Source organism: Chaetomium globosum, genomic scaffold (genome assembly GCF_000143365.1).
Source record: "Chaetomium globosum CBS 148.51 scaffold_7 genomic scaffold, whole genome shotgun sequence".
Classification (NCBI taxonomy): Eukaryota; Fungi; Ascomycota; class Sordariomycetes; order Sordariales; family Chaetomiaceae; genus Chaetomium; species Chaetomium globosum.
The window spans coordinates 522,628-540,035 of record NT_165982.1 but is presented as its reverse complement, the minus strand read 5'-3'; the positions used below and the strand labels follow the sequence as shown (position 1 = coordinate 540,035).

Genomic DNA, 17,408 nt, shown 5'->3' with positions numbered 1-17,408 from the left:
TAGAAGATGATGGAGTGCTTCAGATCATCGGATTTGCCGTCACCGAGAATAGAAAAACCAAAGAGCTGGATGCGGAACTTGGGCCGGCGCATACCGTTCTCCATGAGCTCGGAATGTCCATCGATGAGGGCAGAGTAAAGACGTGGCTCCTCGCCTTCATTGAGTGGCGGCTCCTCGTCGAGGTAGGCAATTTGAAGATCGGGGTAGGCACGGAGCAGAAACTCGGCATTCTCCATCTCCTCCTTCTTGAACTTCGAGTACCGTTGCATAGAAACCACGAGCTTGAACTTCCGGCGGGCCATGCGCTCGAGCTCGCGCTCGAGCTTGTCGGAATTACCGCCAAACATCTGAACGACCTCGGGGTTCTCGACGCGGTACAGAAGTTTGATGGCGCGGCTGTAGTTCATGAAGCCGGAAATCGTGCGGTACAGCGTTTGGAAGCGGAGCGAAGCCCAGATCCGGGTCCTAAGTGTGTACTCAGGAGCTGAGGACTTAAAACCGATGCAGTAGAATGGCAAATCATCGATCTTGCTCTTGGCGGTTCCCTTCTCCTCCTTTTCCTCTTCGCCGTTGAATTGCGATGTCTCGTCTGCCAGAATCTTGGTGTCCTTCACGAAGCAATCCCACTCGTGGGGGTGGAGTTGTTTCAGATACTCGAGGAGAGTGACGCGCGAGTACGGTTCATCCTCGCGGATGATTTCCCTCAGTGATAGAAGAATCTTCTCGCTGTAATGAGGAATCATGACGGTGAAGGTCGGCATGTTATCGACCGGGAGGGGCTCGGGGATCGGCGTCGAAAGCGATTGCGCAAAAAACGAGATTCTCCGTTCGGCCTCACTGTAGCTGGGGAAGTATTCAGTCTTGAAAGAATGATCCTCCTGCGAGACGAAGAATGTCGGGGCGCGAAGCGTGCGCTTGCCTTCCTGCTCCGAGGGCACCTGGTGGTAGAGGAGCTTTTGGACGTGGTCAATGGCCAACAAATGCTCCCGGTACATGGAAATGACAATGGCGTTCCAGATCTGCGAGATCAGGACCTTAGGCTTGTACTTGATTGCCATGTCGGTGGTGGCCAAGATCTTGGAGTACATGCGTTTCGGCAACCGGGAGAAGACGTTCCTCCATGGAGTCAAGATGGACGAACCGAGGTAGAACGACCGAGCGACTGAAATGCACGCGTTGACAACAACGTACATGAGGTAGGTGTCCAGGAAGAAGAAGATCAGATCCGTGAAGATCATGAGCCCCATAGTGATCTGTGGCTGATATTGGCAGAGATACCTCTCAACGATGGTATCGCCGATGCAGCTACTGACATCCATGATATTAAGGAAGCGGATAGGATCACGGATTGACAGGGCCAAGAACAAGTAGGACTCTCCAAACTTGATACCGAAGATGACGGCCCACATGCCGAACGAAAGTGCCATGTCATTACCTCGGAGCCGCGGATAACTGGCGGTAAACGTCTGGCTGGCAACATACCGCCTCGAGTTCTTGGTCAGGTAGCTTCCGAAGAGACCACCGAGAGGCATGATCGAGAAAAAGAGGAACGTGATCAGGGCAATAAAGAATTGCGTGATGCCGAGAATAAGTGCAATCTGGCCATTCTGCTTTTCAAGGTATGCTTCCTGGTTGCCCGCTGGCATGAAGACGTAGACTCCAGGCCCTACATTGAGGGCGAGAACCAGGAGCAGGAACAGCAGACGTTTGGTGAGATGCTGTGCACCGGCCCAACGGCGCGGGACGTACATCCACTCCGCGAGGGTTGCCAGAACCTGAATGAGAGCGGCAATGGTGCCACCAAAACCGACAAGGGACCAGTGGGCGGCCCGCGGAGGAGGATTGTCGACCTGCTGCTCGTAATTGGGCGTGATGAGCGTCGGGGAGTTGAAAGACGTGTAAAACCAGAACATGGTCAAGTGGAGAATCCAGATGCGGTTAAAGTTGACCAGCATGTGGAACCAAGATCGCGTTTCCTTGTAAGTTTTGAAGAAAACCTTTTTCCACTCGACATCCTTCAGCTTAAGGTAGCGCTCTGCAGGCGGGACATCGACCAACTTGCTCTTATCCTGAAGCACGATGCGCTCGATGCCCTCAGGGTACCAGAAAAGTTGATTACAATCATCGTAACCGATAATCTGATTGTGATCCCGTTCGCGACGGACGTAAACTCCGCCAGAGATTTCGTATCCCTGGTCGCGGCAGTATTGGTAGAGCGGGGTGATGACGTTGTTGAGGAATGTAAACTCCTCAACGGGCTCCACCATGTTCTGGCAGGCTGGTGAGTTCAGGTAGTCGTCGGCGCACTTGAAGATGAAGCAGAGACACTCAGGCATGAAGCGGACCTGATTTGCCTCGCCCCAACAGAGGAGGTAAAGAGCAACTTGGCGGACGCGATCGTGTTGAGACATGCGGTTCATCCTAGTCTTCCAGCGGTACTCAGCAGCTTCGAGGGAGTCGTCGCCCTCCAAGTCCTCAAGCGCCTCGGCCTCGTTCTCGGCTTCGCCGTTCTTCTTCTTGTTCTTTCGCTTCCCGCCCTTGCCCTTGATGTTGGCAAAGCCGACCGCATCGTCAAGGTCCAAGTGGGCAGCAAAGTACCATTTGCGGTAGTTTGCATTGTCGCCGCCGATGTAATCGGCATGCAGGGAGAGGAGAGCCTGGTTTGGCGTCATGCGCGACGCACGGGAGTCGAGAAGGGTCATAAGGTGGTCGTACATATTGCGCATGCTGTCCCGCTGGAAACCAAACTTGGCCGTCAGGTCAAGGAAGATGTCCTCGATTTCTTCCTTCGAAAGAGGTATCTGGGCCTCCGAGGTCCAGGCAGGATAGGGCTCTCGCGAGCGTTGGCCGGCAGGGAGAACGTTTCCGTAGTCCATGCCGTAGTTCGGAGTCGACGCGCCCGATGAGCGATTTCCGCCGTACGAGATCTGAGAAGACGGAGGGCGGTACCCTCTGCCACCACCTTGGCCATCGTTGTAGCCGTCGTAGCGCTCATCGCCACGGCCATAATAGTCCATCTCGGCAGCCCGGGCCATGTCCGAGCGCATGGTGAAATCACTGAACGTCTCGGAATCCTCTTCTGACCCGTTCCGCTGACCCTGGCCATTGCCATGAGCGCCTCTATCATAGCCTTGGTCGTAGTAACCGGCGTTGTTTCCGTTGTTGTAGTAGTCGTCTTGGTACTGATCGTGATTGTCATAATACCCGCCGTCCTGGTGGTACGGGTTATTGGGGTCCGCGTTGTAATAGCCACTGCCAATACGTTAATCAGCGAGTCCAAATAAGGTGCGGGGGAAAAAACGTACGACTCGTCATAGTACCCGTCCCCCTGTTGCTGGGCGCCGCGGTTGTTCTGCCCATTGTTGTCATAATAATGCTGGTCGTCTTGGTAGTAAGAGTCTGTGTTGCCCTGCTGGCCGTACCCGTCATCATAGTCGTGATGCCCTTGGCCATGGGCCTGGCCCTGGCCCTGTTGATATCCCGACATTGTGGGCGCAGTGTCTGTGGAGCGAACCGGGCGTTAGATATCCCGTCGCATCCGGCAGGTCAAGGAAATACGTGCGGGTAGATGGCGGAGGAATGACGACTGCCCAGAGCTTACTTACCAGATCAACAACTCATGGGAAAAGGTCCGTGCGAAAGTTCGTGAAAGCAGCGACAGTCGATCGGGCCGGCAAAAACTCCACTCTTCAAAAGTGGCCCGCCACAGCACAAAAACGTCGAGAAATCAGTGATTGTTGGTTGCTGAAGAGCAATGTTGTTGTGGTCGCTGCACACAAAACACACGCAGGCTGAGCGATTGGCGGCGCGGTGGGGCGCAGACTGCGGATGTTGGCTTGGGGATGACAGACGAGAATGCAGTTCCAGAATGACGAGAATCCAAAGGCTCCGTGCAAAACAAGCTTAGAGAGACTGGGCGCAACAAAAAGGCGAAAGTTTCTTTCCGCGAATGTCCCCTTCGTCTTAGCGATTGACAGGGTCGGGTTTCTCTTGACTGGGCGCTTGAGGTGCCGCGGTCGTGTCTCGAGTCGGGATTAAACAACTGGCTGGCGGTTGGCGGCGCGGTGGTCGGTTGCGTTGCCGCTGGGAACTGGCGCCGATGCACAGCCAAAAGAACTCCCTTTAGAGATGGGCCCAAAACGAGAGATGGGAAGGGAGGTTTGAGCGAGCGAGCGTCAAAAGGGAAGGAAAAAAAAGACTGGCGCAGGTCGAGGGGGCAGGAACAGGGAAAGGAAAAAGGAGGCATTCAAGGATTGGGTGCGTTTCGTCCTGACGGAAACAGGCAGGCCCAGCCAGGACGGGGCGGCTTGCCAGAGGCAGGGGGACGATGGTCTCAGCAGGGGTGCTGAAAAGGGGAAGGGGGCTGGCCGGTGAGGAGACAGTGTTGATCTGCTCCCAGCGACACTGTACGCGGCAGGAATTCTCAAAACTCAACTTGCATTTTCATGCATTCTCTGATACCTATTGTGCACAAAGAACCTAACTTCTCCCGGGCTTCACTCATATTAGTATCTCCCCCAACCTGATAACTATTCCATCACCTCGTCCTTGAATTACGGAAGCAATTGAGTCGGTCATCACCTATTACCAGGACTCACTGGCCACCCACAGTGCCCCCAAAAGCAGCAAGCTCCGTGCGTCTACTTAGCGCAAATCTTGCCACCGCGCTGCCGTGTAGATTTTCCAAGCTGAGTTGGGCCTCCGATCCATCGAAGCGAATGTCGGCCAGGTATTGGATCTTGGCTGTGCTTGGTTGCTGCCAGGGACTGCAAAGCCGGCCGGGATACGCGCAAGCTGCAACACGACTCCTCGGGACTTCCGACCGGTTCAGACCCAATTGAACCACATAGTTACATAATCACCGCATACCCAATCGTAGTTCAGGGAATCTTCTGCGCCAGGAATCGAGCAGTGCTGGCGGTCTGTCACGGAGTGTCAAGCCGAAATTATGGTGCATCAGATTTGCTGCTCCGCCACTCCCTCTGCCCCTGTTCCCCTGAATCCACGCGCTGCCGAAGTTTCGACCAGGTACCCCTTGTCCACGCCTGGTTCGTGGCTCGCCTGGCGGCTTTCTCAAAGCTTGGTTGGAAAAGTCCGATGACGCCAGGTCAAGTCCAGAACCAGGAAAATGTCCGCCATACCAACCAGATGAGCCAGACTCCCAGAGTTTCGTTATCAAGAGTCTTCTATATCGCTGCAGGAAAAGATGAACCGGTGTCACGGCGGTACACCAGGCGAGGGACAACAGTCGCGAAGCGCTGAAACACATGGACAGTACTTCGTACGGGATAACTACCTATCTTTTACGCCCCCAATAAGAATCTTGAGATCTTGGCTCGACATCTGTCGGCGAGCCGGACACGAGTATCCTAGGTTGCACTGCCACGAGGGACACAATAAATGTGTGCTCAAGAGAGTGAACACGAGCTATTTAGCTTTTCGGAAACACACAGCAGCCACGCGAAATTCATCGTGCAGTTGATGCTCTACAAGTGGAGAGTTGGCCGGCTCTCCGGGTTGCCTCAGTGGGTGAGTTCCAGCCCAGTCGCCCCAGAACCCGACTCTTCCGAACACAGTGCGCCATACATGGGGCATCCGCGCCTTCATGCATTGGAACGTGCCGCCCTCTTACAAAAGCACCGGAGATTGGCCCACAATCTATTTCCGTGCAAGAGGCTTCAGGGAATTCCGCACCCGCATTTCGGGTCTGCGGTTCCCAGCCGTTGAGAGTCGCATTCTCAAGAGTCGCCTCCAACCGGCGCAAGTTCGATGACGATGTTTCCAATCTATCTTGCCCTGCTCTCGAACCAAGCCGGAAACAAGCTCAACCAATACCATGATCTCAGCAGGTTGGCTCGAGTTTAATCAAGTCGGTGATGTTTCGTTCTGCTGTCAGCAGGCTGTCGACCACTTCAAACTCGCCGTGCAGCCAGTTCCGTTGCTCTTGTTCGACGGGCAAGTTACCGACGTATAGTAGGTATGTTACCTGTAATTTAGGCAGGAAACAGTTGGTGATGGAGCAAACAGCGCGGATTGGGCCTTGGATAAGCCAACCAACGGCAGTTGACACTTTATGGGTGGAGGTTGAAGTGGTACCTGCGTCGGAAGGTTAGAAATGCTTTGCTGGCCATGCATGAGACTAATTTGGGCCCATGCGAAGCAAGTACATGTAGGAACTGGCACAGCTGTGGCACCAGAGTACCTTCGTGGGCAGAGTTGATCCTACCGTGCTGCAAGTAAGACCGAGGGAGGTCAGAAACCAGCGTCTCGTTGGCGGCTAGGTACGAAGGTAGGTAAAATGGAGATGGATTGGCGACGGCTTGTAACGTCTTTGCACCCCCTCGTTCCCGCGCGTTGTCGGGAACACGCACGAATACTGCGAAATACCTCGAGGCTTCGAAGAGACCCAGCCGCTCTCCTGGGTGGATGAAATCTGACTGTTGCAAATAGTTAGAGTAGTCAGGTAAGCCTTGTGGCAATCGAAGGTCAGAACCGTAACGAATGGCCCAACCGCACACAGTTGATGCGAATATATGCAGACAGTTCTTCGCGTTTTAACTATGTAGTTCGGAATTTCCGGCAACATGCCTCTTTGAATCCACCTCGAGTGGTATGAAGAACGGCCAAAAGCCCCGAGACGGGCCCGAGGGAAGCAGAGGGAGAATGGACCTTCAATGGCTTCGCCGCGAGACAACCAAAGGTAGCGAACCCACCTCCATAAGTAACTCTGGGGATATGGAAACTATAACTACAAGAAGGAATAAAGAGCGGCAACCCCGTCCAATTTGACGACTGGGTTCTGTGCACAGAGCGCTAAAAATGAGGTGCAAGTTTGTGCAGTTGCCTGAGTCAAAAATATGTTTAAACTCTAGTCGTTGCCCCTAGCAACAATTTTGCATGGATGCCCGACGATCCACAAGCTCCTGCTGATTATTGCATTGTCGACGTAAACCGAAGGAATGAGTCAGTTTGTAGACCTCTGTCTTCATTAATTTCGGTCAGCGAGCGTACCGGGATCTTAATTTGCGACAATGGCTCGGTTGGCGAAGTCCACAACGATCTGGAGCGACGACGACGAGTTTCCCGACATTGACGGCCTCGTTAACGGGAAGAAACCAGGGTCTCTAAAAAATGCATCGAAATCACGGCAAAACCAGAACAAGCCTTTGAAGGTGGAAGAACCAACGAAGCCAGCCTCGACTGTTAGGCGACGGAAGTTAGGACCTTTGACGGACAATTTGCTACTGCGAGCTTGGACACCGGACAACGCCGAAGATGACGGAGAACGCAGGAATTTGGGGCGGGAAAGGGAGAACATAGAACCACGGCGGACCAGGGTCGAACTGAGGACTAGGAAGTCGAAACCCGCGGCCGCCCTCGCCTCATCTCCACTTCAAGACGGGGAATATGTATCGGCGCAGGAGGAGGTTACCATCATTGAGGACGTGTCCATGTTTGATGGCACCTTTCACTCTTGCAACTCAGAGGCCTCGGAGGGCTCGGAGGGCTCAGAGGGCTTGGAGGGTTCAGAATACAGCGGCAGCGAGAGTATTGATGAGGAGGAAACATCTGAAGGAAACCCCCCACCAACGAGGTTGCGAGTGAAGCCGATGCTCCGAAAGGCGGACAAGAAACCACCTAGGCGTACCAACGAGGACACAATAAACGACTATTGTGCCCCGCCAAAAGAAGAGGAGAATAGGAATCGGCCTGGGTCAGATGGAAGGCCTTCAACGCGCCGCCACGATGCCGCATCGAAGCCGGAGAGGCCACAAAAGGGCGAAACGAAAACCCAAAAGGCGACCAAGGAGCTCGCAGATTCCATGGCCAAGCTTCGACTGTAGGTGCCCTTTACCAAATTCAAGCTCAATCTAAGGTGCAAATCGAGGCACAGGCAGCTAATCCATCACAGTGCCGAGATCGAAAAGAAATCCCAAAACATTAACACTTCGTGTTCAAGCGATCACGAGGCCACGCCTCCCTCGACACCACCAAAATCCCGACCCGGTCTCACGTCGCCCAAAAAGCTACCTCGTATTCCCATCACACCTCACCGCCCGAATTCCGACATGTTCTGGAGCCAGGAGTTCGTCGACGACTGGAACGACGAGCATTCCCCGCGAAAACAACTATTCCCAGACGCCGTCACCGCACGGCAGAACAGCCCGACCAAGGCCAGCCCGGAGAAGAAACCCAAGAAGAGCGCAGGCGTCAAAGAACCATCCGAACGCGAGGTCAAGAAGGCATTCGAAAAGACCAAGCACGAGCTCGCCGAAAGCTTCCTCCAAGAACTCGACCAAACCATCACCGACGGCAAACTGTCTCAACTAGCAGAATCCACAGGTGGCATCAAGCTAATCTGGACGAACAAGCTCAACACCACAGCTGGGCGCGCCAACTGGAAACGTGAGACCATCCGCAGCCGACAGCCACACCCCGACGGCACCACCACTACGACCACCACCACTACGACCACCACCACCACAACAACAACCCACAAACACCACACCTCCATCGAACTCGCCGAAAAAGTCATCGACTCCGAATCCCGCCTCATCAACGTGCTCGCGCACGAGTTCTGCCACCTCGCCAACTTCATGGTCAGCGGCGTGACGACCAACCCGCACGGGCGCGAGTTCAAGGCGTGGGCGGCGCGGACGTCGCGCGCCTTTGCCGGCCGCGGCGTGTGCGTCACCACCAAACACTCGTACGACATTGACTTCAAGTACGTGTGGGCGTGCGTCGAGTGCGCCACCGAGTTCAAGCGCCACTCGCGCAGTATTGATCCGGAGCGGCATCGCTGTGGTGTGTGTAAGAGTCAGTTGCGCCAGACGAAGCCTGCGCCGAGGGGGCGGAAGGGAGGTGATGATGGGGGCGGTGATGGGGTGGTTGGTGGTGGTGGTGGTGGGGAAGGGAAGAAGCCGAAGGTGGTGAGTGGGTATCAGGCTTTTATGAAGGAGCAGATGCGGGTGGTGAAGGAGGAGAATCCAGGGAGTCCGCAGAAGGAGATTATGAGGATCGTGGCGAGCCGGTGGACAGGCAAGAAAGCTGAGGCGGCGGCTGCGACGACGCCGACGCCGGATGAGCGGGTGAAGGAGATGGGAGGGGGCCGTCGAGGAGCTTGTTGTGTAACGCATGAAGAAAGCATAAGGTAGTTATACCCGGCGTTAGTGTGTAGTTCATCGGCTTTGCCGTTCATTCATGGTCATGAGCTCATCGAGAGCCGTTCGCTCTCCGTCTAACCCCGGCACTAGCCAGCCTGCCTTGCCTACCCAACCAAAACAAAAGATGATCAACAATCCAACATAAATCCTCTGCTTGCGTTGCGAGACCCACTACCCTCAAATCCCCCAAAATACTCTCCGCCCCTACACCTCAAACAACTGCCAGCTCTTAACCCTGAACGTCTCCCAGATCCGAGCCGCGTACTCGACCGCATCCCCAATCAGCTCGCCCTGCTTGCCCAGCGCCAGGTCAACCTCCTCCTCGTCGTACTCGCCCTTGATGTGGGGCACGTTGATGGTGATCAGGACGTCGGCCTTCTCCTTCTCGAACCGCAGCAGCGTGAGGATCAGCGCCGTGAAGTCCGGCGCCGTCCCCCGTCGGGCGTTCTCGGGGTCGGATGGTGCCTGCGGCGTCTGCGTGGCGATGAGGGTGTAGGCTGGTGTGTCGTCGCTGTTGAGGTGCTTGTTAGTAGGGGTGATATTTGGCGGGGGCAAGGGTGTGTGGAGCGGAGGGCGCACTCGAGGTGGGAGAACTGTGTCTCGGTCGTATTCCAGACCTTGACGGAGTCGGTGTCGTCGCCAACCAGGTCCTCGAGGTGGATTGTTAGAGCGCGGCCATCTCGCTCGAGGCCTTCACCACGGGCGTCGACGCGCTGGGTAATGTCGAAGATGATGGATGTGAACCCGTTTTGATCGATGTAGACTTCTTGATTGTCGGGAACTTGGCGAATTTGGCTGGAGAGGGGTCAGTAACTGAGGGAGCCCAGATGCCACGCGCAGGGTAAAAACAATCCCGGAGCATGGTCTAGCGCAACAAGGACCGTACCTAACATCGGCAAACTTCTCAGGAAGATCGCATTCAAGCGCCCCGCCAAAAAGGGGAGTCCTTCTGAATCCGCGAGGCATGATGTGGTTCAGGAACGGAATTTCTCGAGTATGGAGTGAATCTCAGAGGTGTTTAGAAGTAGGCGACGGAGATATTCAAGTGGGGAGAAGGCGCAGCTTTCTTGAGCGCAAGTTGGTTTTGCGACTTGACCAAGGCTGTGACATCAAGCGCGGCGCAGGTGATGGCGGGGTCGTGTGGAGGGTTATTGGCGGGGTATCACGCCCGGTTGCATGGCCGCGCCGCAAATCTTGGCTTTCAAACAGAACTTGATGCGTCCATGGCCATCAATTTGGCCATAACGAGAACTCGGAAAGGAATAAATGCGCGGAGACCATGAGCAGTTAACCTTCGTTCTGTATTGGCGTCGCCAAACTACCTCTAAGGGGGCGCCCGCGGGAGCTTCTTGCCTCCGATTTCAGGGGAGATAGACGCCGCTGAGAGCATTGTTACCCCGCTCTAAACTGCGGCCTGTGCTTGGTCTTGTCTCGCCCGAACTGTACATACCACTGCAGGGTATCGGACGGAAGGGAAAGTCAACCGATCGGAGAGCATTTAGGAACGTCAGCTTAAAACTAGGCCCCTCTCGAATTGAATCTCCTTTGCAAACTACTTCCAAGATCTGGACCAATGGCGAGCAAAATGGCCTCCTGCATCTTTTGCAAGATCATCAAGGGCAAGTCGATCAATCCAAGCTCCCAGAGCTCCGTATGAGCTCCGAACTCCGGCTAACACCGTCTCGACAACCAGGCGATATCCCCTGCTTCAAGCTTGTCGAGACCGAAAAGACGCTCGCCTTTCTCGACATCAACCCGCTCAGCCGAGGCCACGCCGTATGTTGCACACCCTCGCTATTGACCGCTTTGGGACGGATGCTCACATGAACCACTCCGATTCTAGCTCGTCATCCCCAAGTTCCACGGCGAGAAGCTGACCGACATCCCCGATGAGCACCTGAGCGACATCCTGGTACGCCCACCACAACCCACGCGTAGTGGCCGTGTTATGTGATGTACTGTTGTACAAGACTCAAGAGACTGACGATGAACCTCTACCTCGTTCCACGAAAACAGCCCATCGCCAAGAAGCTCGTCGCGGCGACTGGCGCAACCGAGTACAACATCCTGCAGAACAACGGGAGCGGGGCGCACCAGGTGGTTGAGCATGTGAGTTGGTCTTTTGGGTTGGCGGTTGCCTGGTAGGGTTTGACGGATACTGACGCTCGTGGAACAACAGGTGCATTTCCACATGGTAGGTTGGACAACAGAGGTTGTTGCCCGGTGTGATAGGATGATTTGGAACTGACAAGGCTCTAGATCCCCAAGCCGAACCCGGAGGAAGGCCTCGTTATCGGCTGGCCCCAGCAGGCGACCGATATGGACAAGCTCAAGGCGTTGTTTGAGGATATCAAGTCCAAGGTGTAAATGGGGAGAGTAGGAGATTGGTTGAATCTGGGTAGGAAGTGTATGTATGACCCTCTAGGCACCGGCACTATTCCCCGAGATAAATGGGACCGAATCTGTGTAGATGATTTCCATTCCCAGCAAGTGCGTGAGCTTTCGCGAGCCTTTGGGCGAGCTGCAGACATACGTCATCTCCACGTCAATAACAAGACACATCTTTCTGCGGCGGAGTCCAACTGTACTGATTAACACTACTCGGTATATACATAATGCAACCCTCGGCCCTCCCGTCTAATCAAGGTCGTCCTCCGTCGTCTCAACCGCAGGCGCCGGAGCCGCCGCAGGAGCAGCCGCCTTCGGCTCCGGGTACCAATCCAGCTTCCCGCCGGGCAAGAGCACGCCAATCCGGTCATAATACGACCGGGCACGGATATAGGGGTCAACATTCCAGTAGTCCTCGCGAAGCTTAGCAGCAAGAGCATTGCGGCGGGCCTTGACCTCCGCGGCCTTATCCTTGTCGGCAGCACTGGCGATCCAATCGAGCGTGGCGGCCTCGTACTCCTTGACCAGGCCCTCGCGCGCGGCCAGCAGGCGATCGCGCGTCTCCGTGTCGGCCAACTTGGCGTTCTCACCCTCGGCCGGCTCCACATACTCGTACGTCCAGTCCTCCTCGCCCTCCAGATCCTTGGGGATGTGCTTGAGGGGGATGAACGCTTCCATTTCTTTGGCGTTGTTGGTGAAGTGCACTTTGTTGGCGACGACGGGGTCCAGCCAGCCGCGGATTACTTTCCAAATGCCTGGGCGGGGGGGTTAGTGTGAGATGGCGGGGGATGGGGAGGGGTAGGGGAAGGGTGGGTTTTTTACCTTGGAAGATCCAGGGGGCTTTGTGGACGAGCACCGTGCCGAGACACTCTGGATAGTTCGCTTCGAAGCACTTGATCATGAATTTGACAGGCGTGTAATCCTATTTCGGTCAGCAGTGATTAGAAGCGAGGATTTCAAGCTGGTACTTACCATATTCGCCATGGAGAAGTTGGTCATGTCAAACACAATCGTCTGTTCCGGTCAGCTTGATACGACAGTTTCAGCCATGTACAGTCGCACTCACGGCAGTGTCAACCGGGTGCTGCAGCACCATGCGGCACGTCTCAATGAGGTACACAGTGTACTTCTCCAGAGCCTCTTCCGCCTGCTCGCCCTGCTTGTGTAGCCTGACGTTGACGAAGCAGAGCGGCCTCCCCTGCTTGTCATGCCCATGCACATAGCTGATGCCCTTCCTGATCTGAGCCATGAAGTCGTTTCCGAACTTCTTCTCGGCCGCATCGCTGCTCGCCTCGGCCGCCACCGCAGAAGCCTCGCCTTTTCGCATCAGTTCCTCGACATCCATCTCCTGCGCCCGCCAGTTCATGGTGGAGACCAGCATGATAAGTGCCCGCTCGACGTCCCATTTGCGCGCCCGGAGGAAGCGCAGGAGAAGCGCATCCGGGTGGTCGTGCTTCACCATCTTCCAGATCGTGTCCCGTATCGACTGGGGCGACTGGCTAGCGAGAGTATCGTAGAAGACCTTTGTTTGGCCGTACTTGTCGGCTTCTCCATCCTTCCCGAGATTGAGCACCACGGGCGCATTTGCTGGTGCCCCTGACGTGGCCTCGGCCTCTGCCTCCTTCTTTCCCTTCCGGGAGAAGAACGGTATTCGGCTCTTCTTCTCCTTCTTGCAATCCTCCTCCTGGGCCTTGTCGTTGGCGGGGGTTGCGGCAGCTGTGCCGTTCTCTTGGCCCACCGCGCACACTTGGAAAACGAGCTGCCATAACCGCCTGAGCTTCTCCTCTTGCTCAGGGGTAAGGGTTTCGGGACGGCCCGGAGCTATATCTGCCGTCATATCGTCCGCAGGCTGGGACAAATCCTTGGTATCTTCTGACACAATCTTCCTCGGGGCGAGAGTATAGCAGGCTGATAATGCGACCGCGGCAGCGAGGACAAGGATAAGTCCAGATGAGGAGGCCGTCAAATGTCTGCCGTATGTAGGCTGAGTTTCAGTAGGGTAAGTAACTCCCTCTAGTGTAGCACTTGTTGTGAGGCGTTCTTGGTGGTGTTGCGCACGTGATCTACTGCCTGATGAGACGTTTCGGGTAAGAAGGACTGGAGAAATAAAACAAGAGGCCCGGGAGGATGGAAGAAGCGGGATGCCACGCGATAAAGCACGATTATATCCAGAACCCCTGGTGAATGGGGAAGCCGAAAGGAGTGAATAGGCGGGATGAGGTGAGAGCCGCAGTGGCGCACGCATAAGAGAATATCACCGCAAATCTCCTGAAAACGGAGAAAGTGCGATGTTGGTTGTGCTCGTGCAGTGCTGCGAGAACAGGTCAGGCTATCCCGGGTGTGCCGTGTCAGTTTGGAGAACGCATTAAAAGAGAAACATGGATGAATCACGCAAAGGCAATGGAGGCAAGAACCGTCCGGGCAAGAGAGTTGTTTCACATACACAGTAAGTCGGCGTCGATACCGGGGAAACGTCACCGGGCCCCGAGAGAAGTTCCTTGCGGATGACACGGTCACTCCACTCCGTTTTGGTAGCCGGGGTTAAGATAGCTTTGGAGGCCGCCGGAAGGAAGAAACGGGATGTGACGGCGAGACGGGGCGAAGCGGGCGGACGGAATTCCAGACACCAAAAGTTTCAGCGTTTATTACACGAATCGGCCCGCTGACGGGGAACTCCAGGAATTGAGCTATCCGATGGCACGAAACGAAGAATCTGCAGGAACGGCACCAACGATGCGAACGGCTACGTCCCTAGCCAAGGAAAACCCGGGCTTCGGGTTGTCTGGGTCACCCGAGTGGGCATTTGATGAGATTTCCCCTTCCTAAAAAGCATTATTTCTCTGTTCCGGCTGCTCCGTGAGCTAGAACTGCATGAAGACAAGGCCCAGGACGGATCGGTTCGTCGGGCCAAGATGGCCGACCCCACTATTACGGTGGCGGCGCGGCTTGGCGGAATGTTGGCGTTGGGAAGGTGGGCTGGTGGGGTAATAAATGAGTTGAAATGCGGGACAATTGCCAAGACTGATCCCCAAAGGTACCTGACCGCACTGACGTGGTGGGGGTGCCAATCCAGGAATTCGGAAACTAAACAAACACAGTCCAAAACACCAAGTCGATAATCACCACTCGGCACTGTTACCAAGGCCACACCGATACGGTTGCCAACCCCTAAGGATGTCACACGACGACACATCTCACCGCCGCGCGCGGTCAACCTCCCGTTCCCGCCCAACGACACCCCTGCGGCCCTCGTCCCGCTCCTCGTTCCGCGACTCGGCCCGCAACAGCGTGCAAGGCGATGCCGCCTCCTTCCCACTCAACACCTTCGAGCCGGCCTTCGCTGAGTTGTCGGATGCCGTTGCCGACCTTGAGGCAAATATGATGCACTTCCAGCTCATGCATGAGAGCTTGTCGCGGTTTAGCGAGAGCTTTGCAAGCTTTCTGTACGGCTTAAACATGAATGCCTTCTGTGTTGATTTTCCAGAGGTACAGTCTTGAAGAGCAGGGGCAACTGGCGTGTTGCTGACTGAGTGTCATGCTTGCAGGGCCCAATGACGGAATCGTTTAAACGGATGAAGTTGAAAGAGGAACAGGAGCAACAGCATAGTAGGTGCCGCCCTGAGCCAATCTCGGATGGCATTGCTGACAATTGCTTAGACGCAACGAGGATTCCTGAACGGAGCGCTAGCGATATCGACACCGAGGCGACATTCATGTAAGCTGTTTGAGAGATTGCCGGGGGTATAAAGCTGACAAAGCTCAGGACAACGGACACCTCGTTTGTCGAGAATCCTCCATCCACACGGACATCACACAAATACCAGACCCCAGGCGCAAACCGCCAATCCCGAGTTCCAGCCCCGGCTATATCCAACAGAGGCACAACATCCACAAGGGGAGCGGCAAGAGGTGGGCGAGGAGGCACCCGAGGAACGCGCGCTAGTGGGCTCGCGAGACCGAGGGGTCGTGGGATCAGATGAGCTCGGGCTATGCGACGCGTTCCTTGACACGCTTTAGCTACGGCTTGACGGTTATCTATGCGACAACGGCATTGTTATCAACAAATCGCAGGCTGCAATATCAAACCGGCTTCAATCATGCCCTCACCAGCCGGGCCGACTAGCGCTAACCCAATATTCTGGCCAACCTCTTGCCCCTGGGGTGCAAAAAAGCAGCTCATCTTCAAGCCCAAAAGCTAAGCCGGGGCCGGGGACTCCCCGTCAGGAGCTCTCCATAGCTTGGTCCAGATATTCCCTCGCTCGCTTCAGACATTCCTCTTCGCCCCCGTTAACCCAGGACCCAACGACAGCGACAGTCTTGTTTCGCGACTTGAGTCCCTGGGTGATTTGCAGGTCGGACTTGGGAAGATCTAAAGCCTGGCGAGGACATGAGGATTAGGTAGAGGTAAAGAGAAGTAGACAGAATTAAGAACAGATACGCACTTCACTCAAAACTTTAACCACGGCCTTGTTGGCTTCCCCTTCGCGTGCCTGCGCCGCAACACAAATCTGGACAGCCTCGTCGTCCACCGAGATGACACCCTCTCGGTTTTTGCTCGCCCCTGGCTTGACGTTGCAGTGCATGTAAAGGGTATTTTTTGCGGATTTCTTGGTTGCGGCCACGTACCAAATGGCGCGGGCCGACATGGTTGGCGATATGAGAGTGAGGAATGGAGTTGAGGTTCGCAACTGGTCTAATCCGGGGACACGCCTGCTTGTGGGGTTTCCAGTGGTTGCGGGTTAGGGTCCTGAGCATTGTAGGAATCGGAGTAGCTCTTTAAACTGATGCTTGCTGGCTTGCTCGTGCGAGGAAACCCTAGACTAGAGAGAGGCATAAGACACATTTGACATGCGAGTACGCTGCACTTTTCCCTCCGCCCAAACACCGTCCTCTATACGGATGCGGCGCCCTTAAGGGGTAACAGCGCCCAGCACCTGCTCCGCCAACGACACAGAGGTACCCGTGTTGTCAGGCTCGACTGCAACCGACTTGACCTTGCCCTGCTCAACGACAATGGCGTACCGCTTGGACCGGTCCCCACCGAAGATGGCCGACCCGTCGAACGCCATATCCAGCATCTTGGTGAACCGGCCGGTCGGGTCGGCAAAGAAACGGATCTAAGCAACGCAGTGAGCATTCCCTCAACCGCAAAAACAGGAAAGACGAGTCAACTTACCCCTTGATCACCAGCCGGATCCAACGTCTCACCCCAAGCTTTCATGCTACAACCACCCCCTCCGTCAGCAAACCCACCTCACCATCATCTGAACGAGCGAGCGAGAGAGAGACTCACACAAAAACATCATTCACCGACACCACCCCGACCACCTCAAACTCCTTCGCCCTCGGATGGTTCACATACCCGGGCACATGGGTCGCCGAGCACGCCGGAGAAAACGCCGCGGGCACGCCGATCAGCAGCATGTTGTTGACGCGCTGGGCCTCCTCGGCCAGGTTGACGCGCTGGCCGGGGGTGTTCTCCATGAGGGCGTCGGTGTCGGGCAGCGGGTCGCCCGGCTTGATGAGCAGGCGCGGGGAGGTGTGGAATTGGGATTGGGCGGCGGCGGCGGGGCGGAGGGTGGTGAGGAGAGGGGTGGTGGTGGTGCGGCGCGAGGTTGTGGCTGTTGCCATTGAGGCCAGGGGGCGGAGGGTTGAGCGGAACATTGTGGGTGGGGGGCGGGGTTGGATTGGGGTTGGGGGTGGTGGTTTGTCGAAAGTCGGTGTTGATGAGGCTCAATTGGATGTTGCGCGATGTTTGAGAGCTGTTGTCTTTTTGGAGGTGGCAGGTTGGTGATGTGACATCACTTAGGTAGCCGGGGTGAGGAATTCAGGGTTAGGGTCGGTCACTTACACCCA

At 55.6% G+C, this 17,408-nt stretch overlaps 6 protein-coding genes across 6 annotated transcripts in view; 3 read left to right on the top strand and 3 right to left on the bottom strand.

Annotated features, from left to right (window-relative positions):
- CHGG_09747 (1,3-beta-glucan synthase component) overlaps nucleotides 1-3,487 on the bottom strand; it is a gene marked incomplete at both ends in the record, with an annotated part of 5,981 nt that extends 2,494 nt beyond the window's left edge. Inside the window, 2 exons of the mRNA XM_001227673.1 lie at nucleotides 79-3,252; nucleotides 3,306-3,487. Of these exons, the coding sequence (XP_001227674.1) occupies nucleotides 79-3,252; nucleotides 3,306-3,487 (3,356 nt within the window). The remainder of the gene's footprint in view (nucleotides 1-78; nucleotides 3,253-3,305) is intronic.
- A 3,544-nt stretch (nucleotides 3,488-7,031) lies between these two features.
- CHGG_09746 (uncharacterized protein) lies at nucleotides 7,032-9,052 on the top strand (the record flags this gene model as incomplete). The annotated part of the gene is made up of 4 exons (XM_001227672.1): nucleotides 7,032-7,039; nucleotides 7,355-7,840; nucleotides 7,913-8,811; nucleotides 8,964-9,052. The coding sequence occupies 4 exons, from the start codon at nucleotides 7,032-7,034 to the stop codon at nucleotides 9,050-9,052; spliced, it is 1,482 nt and encodes a 493-aa protein (XP_001227673.1).
- Nucleotides 9,053-10,443: 1,391 nt separating this feature from the next.
- Nucleotides 10,444-11,531, top strand: CHGG_09745 (uncharacterized protein; the record flags this gene model as incomplete). Its single annotated transcript, XM_001227671.1, has 4 exons — nucleotides 10,444-10,450; nucleotides 10,858-10,940; nucleotides 11,008-11,076; nucleotides 11,424-11,531. The coding sequence occupies 4 exons, from the start codon at nucleotides 10,444-10,446 to the stop codon at nucleotides 11,529-11,531; spliced, it is 267 nt and encodes an 88-aa protein (XP_001227672.1).
- Nucleotides 11,532-11,801: 270 nt separating this feature from the next.
- CHGG_09744 (uncharacterized protein) lies at nucleotides 11,802-13,389 on the bottom strand (the record flags this gene model as incomplete). The annotated part of the gene is made up of 4 exons (XM_001227670.1): nucleotides 11,802-12,307; nucleotides 12,375-12,474; nucleotides 12,525-12,566; nucleotides 12,619-13,389. 4 exons carry the CDS (start codon nucleotides 13,387-13,389, stop codon nucleotides 11,802-11,804), a joined length of 1,419 nt encoding a protein of 472 aa, XP_001227671.1.
- A 1,075-nt stretch (nucleotides 13,390-14,464) lies between these two features.
- On the top strand, nucleotides 14,465-15,271 carry CHGG_09743 (uncharacterized protein; the record flags this gene model as incomplete). Its single annotated transcript, XM_001227669.1, has 4 exons — nucleotides 14,465-14,523; nucleotides 14,651-15,038; nucleotides 15,098-15,158; nucleotides 15,210-15,271. The coding sequence occupies 4 exons, from the start codon at nucleotides 14,465-14,467 to the stop codon at nucleotides 15,269-15,271; spliced, it is 570 nt and encodes a 189-aa protein (XP_001227670.1).
- A 1,191-nt stretch (nucleotides 15,272-16,462) lies between these two features.
- On the bottom strand, nucleotides 16,463-17,216 carry CHGG_09742 (uncharacterized protein; the record flags this gene model as incomplete). Its single annotated transcript, XM_001227668.1, has 3 exons — nucleotides 16,463-16,669; nucleotides 16,729-16,774; nucleotides 16,915-17,216. The coding sequence occupies 3 exons, from the start codon at nucleotides 17,214-17,216 to the stop codon at nucleotides 16,463-16,465; spliced, it is 555 nt and encodes a 184-aa protein (XP_001227669.1).
- Nucleotides 17,217-17,408: the final 192 nt, after the last annotated feature.